Genomic DNA, 8,348 nt, shown 5'->3' with positions numbered 1-8,348 from the left:
ACTCTAAGTGTGGAAGAATGAAGTTTAGCCAAATACTAGGCTAAGACTCAGGATAAAAAATGAAGTAGACATAGCCCTTGTCTGAGAAGCTTACAGTCTAGGATAATATATATGTATAGAAACACAAAGGTATAATGTGTAAACATCATGTGTAGATATTGAACAAGATTATTTAAAATTTACATATAAGCATTAGAGTTGGAAAGTATACAGTTCAGCACTAAATTGATTCCAAGTTCAAAAATTCAAGTTAATCATATTCCCATATTATGTGATATCACGAAGTTACAATCCTGAATTTGGCACACTCCTTCTGACTCTGTAAGCAAGTAATAGTCTGTTTTCATTTCTAGGGCAACAAAGTGGATTCACTCTGTCTCAGGGGGTTGCTACTTGTGAGTGACTAATAATTTACAGCCATAATGTCAAGTTGCTGGGTGGGAAGTGCAAGTTTAACTAGTACTTCGTAAGATCTCTGGAGATGTGGTTACATGTCAAAAGGTATAACTAAAAACACATTTGCCTATAGGTTCCCAAGATTTCATTTGTGATGCCATTTCTGAGAAACCATGAAGAGTACATCACTGGGTCTCAGGCTGTACACTGAGAAATGAAATTCAAAGAGAAAGCTTTTTTGAAAAGGGAAGAGCTAAAACTTCTGGTTGATGTGCAGGGCAGAGACCCAGTGTCATGATTTGGGGGTCAGAGCAACCCTCTGTCCTTTTTGTTTTCACAGTAAGCAGCAGGGTTGTGTTGTCAATAGAAGGCACTGCAGACCCAGATCCTATCTTGGCCATCTCCTGGCTGTGTGGCCTTGAATAAGTCACTTAACATCCTCACCCTCAGATTGCTCTTCTGTAAAATGGGATAAAAAGATCCACTTTAAGAGGTTGCCACAAAGGTTAAAAATAATGTCTGTAGTTCAATTGCCCAAGGTCTAGAACATATTAAGTACACAATAACTACTAATGATTCAAACAAGGAGAAGAGCAGAAAAAAATGCTTGTAACGCTGGTAATAGTTTAAAGGAATCCTTGGTAAAAATCTCCCTATAATGCTGGGGCCCCTGGCATTTCCACTTAACAAGTTTCCATCCTCTCAAGAAATGGGACAAATGGATGGATTATGGCCCCTCTCTTCAAGCTGAGTCTGCATTGGATTGCTGCTTCCTTTCTATATCTATTGTGAATGAGAATATGTAAATTCTGCAAATTTCTTCCTTAAAAACCCCTTTATTTAGACATCCCACTTGCTTGCTCTTTGTGAAGTGTGTAAGTTAGGAGAAAATATGTCCCTTGGCATATCTCCCTTCTATAAAAAGGTAAAAGGAAGTTGTAGTTGGATTTCACTCTGAGTTCATCATTCCTGTTCCTAGGAAAGCGATTTAAAAAAAAAAAAGGGTCACAAGATCCTTCCATTTGCCAGAACTGATACTCTAGAGGTCTGACATGGGCTTCAAGTGGAACCTCTCTGCATTTGCCCCCAAATCACCAGTGGGCACAGCTGGCTCTAGCTGTTCACAGGACTATGCACAGAATTGAAGAACCTCACCTTCAGGGAGGCTGGAGTCAGAGCAGATAATATCTGGATATTTGGGGGTTAAGGGGTTGAGGATACGAGCACTGATACAATTTCAATAAACAAAAAGATCAATTGTTTTCTGATACACTAGCAAAGTTGGCGGTAGAGTAATGAACTATCAGACAAGGCTCCTGATTTCATGGAGTTTACTAGGAAGGTCAAACTTCATGTAAAGGAAGACCTGCTGGAAATACTATCATATTCTACTCAAAAATAGCATTTTTCAATATTTAAGAGGTCTTCTTTCTGAATCAGAAAAAGAGAAACCATGCAACAACCTAATGACAAGACTTTCAAATCTCTTAAAATTTAAATTCCAGTATCAATCTGGAAAATGCGTTTGTTCCCCACCTTCCACCAGTGCATTTCACAACAGTTTCTGAAATGATGTTCTGCTAGAAGATACACTACATCATGATCAGATGGTTTATATTGAGTTTTCTAAAGGAAACAGGTAGGAAATATGAGTGAACTTTAAGAAGCTTAAGATTTAGGAAGAAATATTCATTAGTTTATTCATTATTTTATCCATTCAGGAGTCACTCTTTGCTTTCCTACTGTGCATAAGACACTGGGCAGTGCTGAGAATACAAGCAATAGAATAATTTGGAGATGAAAAATGCCTTATGACAACTTATCTGTACTCCACCCAGATTTCTTCTTTCTATCACAAATATGTAATGGGAACAATTATTCAATTAGTTCTATACCAATGAATTGTCAATGTGCATAAACCATTTTCTTGTTGAGCTGGCCAAAAAAGGTTGGGGTGAGGGGAGACCTATTTTGAATGGAGTGAGTGAACTCTTCAACAGCAACACCCATTCAGTGACCTATAAAAGGTTAGCCTTCCTGTCTTGCTGACACTGCACCATCCCTGGCTGTGGGTCTCTTGAACAGCACCATGTCACTCTCCGTGCGCACCTCTGGGCTGCCCCAGTGGCTGTCCTCCCAAAGTGGGAGAGCCAAGGGCATTTCTGCCTCAAGCATCGGAAGCAGCTACGGGGGAAGTGCCTTTGGCTTTGGAGGCAGCTGTGGGGGAGGCTTTTCAGCTGCTTCCATGTTTGCTTCTAGTTCTGGCTTTGGTGGTGGCTCTGGAAGTTTCTTTGCAGGAGGACTGGGCGCTGGTTATGGAGGAGCCAGGGGAGGTGGCTTTGGGAGCCTGGGGATTGGATTTGGGGGAAGCCCAGGAGGGGGCTCTCTAGGGATTCTCTCTGGCAATGATGGAGGCCTTCTTTCTGGATCAGAAAAGGAAACTATGCAAAATCTTAATGACAGACTGGCTTCCTACCTGGATAAGGTTCGAACTCTAGAAGAGGCTAACGCTGACCTAGAAAACAAAATTCGAGAATGGTACGAAACACAAGGATCTGGGACTGGAGACCCCGGGTCACAGAATGATTATAGTAAATATCATCTGTTGATTGAAGACCTCAGGAATAAGGTAACAAAATGGCTTTTTAGAGGGGCTTTGGGAATTATTTTTTACTTTTCTTTTCTGCTATTTCAATATTTTACAGTCATAAATCACCTAAAGCTTAGATATCTTTCCATTCAACTGTATTTGGAATAATTTCTCATCTTAAGATATTTAGTTTCATTTTATCATTGACCATAGAGTGACTGTTTTTTACACTACCTTTTCTGGGGGAAATGTATGTTTCTTAATTTTTAAATAATATTCTCTATACATATTTTCTTTTAAAAGTTAACTGCCTTAAACCCTTAATAAAATAGCATTATAACATCACTTAAAATTTTCCTGTCAAAGATATACTTGCAAAACACTCTCTTTTACGACCTCACTTTGTGTGTCTTCCCCTATTTGGCCAGATCATTTCTGACGGCACTGCAAATGCCCAGCTGCTCTTGCAGATCGACAATGCAAGACTGGCTGCCGAGGACTTCAGAATGAAGTGAGTAGAATAAAAGAAAGACTAATGATGATTGACATGCCCCCGTATCTCTTCTTTTTCTCTATTTTCCTGCCTTCATTGATGGCAAATATTTCCAACCTTCTGCAGTTCACATGCTCCATACATTTGTTCTGGTAAATTCACATTGGGCATTCTATTAGGAAGTAACTAGATTCAAACACAATTCACATCACATGTCCTTAGTTATAAAGTATTTAAACCCAGGGCTATGGATTGCCATATTCGACATCTGTTATTGACTCATGTTGCGACATGATAATTCCACCAGTGTCCTAAACCTCAATCTTCCATGCATCAAAATGAATTACTAATGTTTTTGCCTGGGCGTTAAATGAAGTGACCTTTTTCCCGATGACACATACAACTAAAATATTAACCAGGCATTAATTTTTATATTGCCTCCTCCTTTCCCATACACCACCCTCAGACATAAGGAGAAAATACTAACATCATTTTTGCTCTGCAAAATTTCCTCACAGGATGTTGCAGTGGTGATGATCCTGAGCCTTAGTACGAGTTACTAAAGAAGTATCACTGTTTTAAATTAAACCATGAATAAAGGTTAAGCAAGATGACTAATTATTATCTAATTTTCAACCGCTTTTAGGATTCCATCAGAAACTCCACCTGGAGAGGGGCTGCTACTTACTGTTCATAGCCAAGGCAGCCAGCCAGAGGGGAAGAGGTAGCCTGGGATGCGGTGCTATTGCGGTTCATCGCTGGTAGAAAAGTATCACTTCCTAATTTTTTCACTTCTCTCCCACTGAGTAGCAACCTATCATTTAAAAAAAGGAAAAGAAAAAGTTAGAAAAGCAAAAACAGTCTCATGCATTACAGTGCTGCTAAATTTATATGTAAAACAGCCCTGAAGATCGCAGGGGGCTTATTCAAATGGGTGTGTTGATTCCCTGGACTGTTTTGCACTTGGTTTTCAGATACGAAAATGAGCTGGCCCTGTGCCAGAACGTGGAGGCCGACATCAACGGCCTGCGCAAGGTGCTGGACGAGATGACCCTGGCCAGAGCCGACCTGGAGATGCAGATCGAGATCCTGAATGAGGAGCTGGCCTACCGGAAGAAGAATCACGAGGAGGTGAGCCAGAAAGCACAGTTCTCTAAGCTGCTTTTTTCTACCAGACTCAAAAATTACAATTTCAAATTTATAAATCTGGAGTTAGAAGAGATATGCATGATACACTATCCCCCTGTTAAGATGACCAGTTGTTTTGAAGTTGTGGTGGTGGTTTCTGTTTAAGTTTAACACGTTAGAGGCACTTTTTGATTTTGTCATTTTTATCATTTGGTAAGGACAATCAGAATTTTAATTGTCCTGATTTAGTGATTTCTTAAAATATAGTATTTTTATTTATTAGCTAGGAAAAAAATGTTAAAAGGCTGACCTTGCACTATCTAGTCAAAAAAATTCTGGAAGGATTGAAGAATTAATCCTTTTTGTCATAGAAAATAAAAGGAGATTCTTATCAAGAAAAAGATATAGTATTTTTAGAGTTCAAAAATAAAAGTCTACCAATAATACATACTGTTATACATGTTAGAGAAACGAATTATAGCCAGTGTAATACACACACGGAACTCTGATATTCCGCAATGTATATAAGCGATCACACATGACCCTGGCACTAGGCTCCTTAAGAGCTTTCCACTGTAAAGCAATGACTATGGTACAAACAGTGGGCAAGCCCAGGGACCGTCTGCAGCCCTCCATTTGGCAGCTGTAGTTGAAAACCCCGGGTACCTTTCCACCAGGCCTTCCCTTCTTGTAAAGGTTGTGGAGCCCCAAGAAGCGGGGCCAACTCATCCATCAGGCATGGTAGGCACAGCACCCAGGACCCGCGGTGAGTTTAGGGGCCCGTGAAAGTGTCTTAAGTTCTTTCAAAATCAGAATAAAAATACGAATTTAAGGTTAAAAATGTTTGAATATATTGTATTGATAGGTTTGTCTTTACACCAAATATGTTTTGTGGAGGAAGAGGCCCACGAAAGTCACAATGGGCCCCTGCGCCCCTCTCTCTCACTCGCTGTCCCCAGGAGCTCCAAAGCTTCCGGGCCGGCGGCCCAGGCCAGGTCAGCGTAGAAATGGACGCTGCCCCCGGAGTGGACCTCACGAGCCTCCTTAACGACGTGCGGGGGCAGTACGAAGCCATAGCCCAGCAGAATCGGGAGGACGTGGAAGCCTGGTTCATTGAAAAGGTACCACTCACAAAGACAAAAGGCGTTGATACGCTTGCATTAAAGACCGGGGAGAGGGGCAGGGCTGGCTCACGTGCCCTCCCCCCTCTTTGCTGTGGCAGAGCGCCGAGCTCAGGAAGGAGATCAGCAGCAACACCGAGGAGCTTCAGTCCAGCAAGAGCGTGGTCACCGACCTGCGGCGCGCGCTTCAAACCCTGGAGATCGAGCTCCAGTCCCAGCTCGCCACGGTACGGCGCGCGCCAAAAGACGCGGCTTCCTTTCGCCTTGCAAAGGAAATGTGGCATCCAAATTAGTAAGGCCATTGGCTGCCTTCCGCATTTCGGTCCCCTCCATTGTTACGTCTGTGCCATTTCCCTCCCCCGTGCAGAAGAAATCCCTGGAGGACTCGCTGGCCGAAACCGAGGGCGACTACTACGGCCAGCTGTCCCAGGTGCGGCAGCTCATCGGCAGCCTGGAGGAGCAGCTGCTGCAAGTGCGCGCCGACGCCGAGCGCCAGAGCGCCGACTACCAGTTGCTGCTGAACATCAAGGCCCATCTGGAGCTGGAGATCGAGACCTACCGCCGCCTGCTGGACGGAGAAGCCCAAGGGTGAATAGATAACTGAGGCTGAAAATAACCTCAATGGCTGACGGACCGTGGACACTGATGTAGTTTGGGGGCAATAGAAGTGGGAAGGGTTCTTTAGTTGACAGAAAATAACACATCTAGTAAAGACATGCCTTAGATTTGTTAAATGCTCTACATGTTGCAAAGTGTTGTCACCCGTTATCTTCCCTGATAAAAGTTAATAAAATGCTGGGATGAACAATGGTATGACAGACAGAGACATACTGCAGGTGAGTATTAGAAAAATCAACCGCCCGAGTTCTGATGTCAATGCCCAATGCTGAGAATGACACCAAATCACAGCCACGCAATCACCTCAGACCTACTGTAGCCAACTTTCCAAAAGTAATAACAGCCTGGACTAGTGGGAAGAATTCAGGACTGTAAATCAGGAAACCAGATCTTCCATTAATTGCCAGTTTGCTTCACTTTAAGAGCCCATTTTAGGCAGGGTTTGAAAGCAGAGGTGCACTGCACCAGCTGATTACTCTCAGGGTGCATCATTCAATCATTCTTAATCAAGAAATGTATAATACTTTCTCCAGCTGGCCATTTTTTAAGCTCAGATAGCAAATTCCTTATTCCCTCTCATTCCAGAAAGCATCATGTGATATCAACTCCCTTGTTTTCTTTACAGTGACTGTTTGGATGAAAGTTCCCATGTGACAGCCTCCAACTCTCAAGCACCGTCAACTGATTCCTCCAAAGGTATGCAGATTCCCTAAGAAGCACTTAGAATAAGTCAGAATCACATCTATTAATGACTAAAACTGTAAGATCTCATTGAATATTGCAGTGTTATTACTAATTTAAATTTAAAGTATATTTGTATTCAGAGCAAAAGAAAAATATTTATGCATTCCTGCAGAAAAATGAGTAGTCTGTTCTGTGTTAAAACTTTTGGCAAGCTCAGGAAGGAAAAAAAATCTACAAAGTATTATGAGAATCATAAACACTTTTTAAATTTTAAAAAGAAAAATATTTTAATTTGTGCACAACACTGAATACATTTTATTAAATAAAATGCATTTCATTTAGAATGCAAAAGTCACTTTTGAAAGTTTAAATTTGATGGACTATATCAGTCAATACCTAATTTAGAAACTTAAGTTAAACAACCAATTTTAGATGAATATTTGAAACACTAACTTTTGCCCTCTTTGTTCCATTTTCATCTTTAGACCCTACCAGAGCCCGAAAAATCAAGACAATTGTGCAGGAAGTGGTGAATGGTGAGGTGGTCTCCTCCCAAGTTCAGGAAATTGAAGAACTAATATAAAATTTCACAAGATCTGCCCCATGATTGGGTCCTTAGGAACAAGAAATTTACAAGTAGAAATTATTCCTTTTAGAGTAAGATGATACATTAGCTCAATCTCGATTTCTGTTTGTTTCATTTTCTTTGGATTCCCTATTCACTTTGAGCCTTTTTTGGCCTTCTGAAACAAAATTTAATTACAAATAATTGTGGAAATGTTGGTCTTTATAACAAATCAAAATTGCCTTACATCTTTCTGGACCTAGAGTAGTCTTTTAATAAACTTTCTTCTAGCGACCTGGAACATATTTTTAATCACCGGACTTTGATCAAGTAGCATTGTTTTTAAAAAGTTAATCTTAATAAAAGATGAATGGTAATAATGTGAAGTGTGTACCTCCTTGACTCCAACAATAGTGTCAAGGGCGTAGAGACACGTGTGTGAAATACTAATTATTAGTAGTAGATAAACACTGAGATAAAGATGTTGAAGTGGGAGATTAAGTTAAGAAGATCCTTTTAGAAGTTCTTTCCTTTTTACATCAGCCCATCAAGGTTACAAAAAAAATTGTATCGTTCACTACAGGGGATAACATTTGTCCTGTTCTTTTTCTAACACTTTCTTTCATTCAATCAAGAAACACTTATGAACTTCCATAGTGTGCCCAACTCAAGCCTCGAAGGTGAATAAAGATATAGTCCTTGCCTGGAGGAGTTCCCAATTGAGGGCAGAGATAGACATCTACTGGGAACAGT

At 40.9% G+C, this 8,348-nt stretch overlaps 1 protein-coding gene across 1 annotated transcript; it reads left to right on the top strand.

Annotated features, from left to right (window-relative positions):
• The first annotated feature begins 2,470 nt into the window (after positions 1-2,470).
• Positions 2,471-7,613, top strand: LOC132479010 (keratin, type I cytoskeletal 12-like). The gene is made up of 8 exons (XM_060082528.1): positions 2,471-3,025; positions 3,415-3,497; positions 4,454-4,610; positions 5,567-5,728; positions 5,830-5,955; positions 6,096-6,316; positions 6,972-7,042; positions 7,516-7,613. Exons 1-8 carry the CDS (start codon positions 2,486-2,488, stop codon positions 7,611-7,613), a joined length of 1,458 nt encoding a protein of 485 aa, XP_059938511.1. The 5' UTR covers positions 2,471-2,485.
• The last annotated feature ends 735 nt before the right edge of the window (positions 7,614-8,348 follow it).

This window comes from Mesoplodon densirostris, chromosome 18, assembly GCF_025265405.1.
Source record: "Mesoplodon densirostris isolate mMesDen1 chromosome 18, mMesDen1 primary haplotype, whole genome shotgun sequence".
Taxonomy (NCBI): Eukaryota; Metazoa; Chordata; class Mammalia; order Artiodactyla; family Ziphiidae; genus Mesoplodon; species Mesoplodon densirostris.
The sequence above is the reverse complement of the archived record's forward strand: the minus strand, read 5'-3'. Positions and strand labels throughout refer to the sequence as shown.

Bases quoted from the DNA above. Each gene is read 5' to 3' on its own strand.
- LOC132479010 (XM_060082528.1), top strand. From the start codon at position 2,486: ATGTCACTCTCCGTGCGCACCTCTGGGCTGCCCCAGTGGCTGTCCTCC. The intron at 4,611-5,566 runs GTGAGCCAGAAA...CGCTGTCCCCAG, and splicing joins GGAAGAAGAATCACGAGGAG to GAGCTCCAAAGCTTCCGGGC. The intron at 5,956-6,095 runs GTACGGCGCGCG...TCCCCCGTGCAG, and splicing joins TCCAGTCCCAGCTCGCCACG to AAGAAATCCCTGGAGGACTC.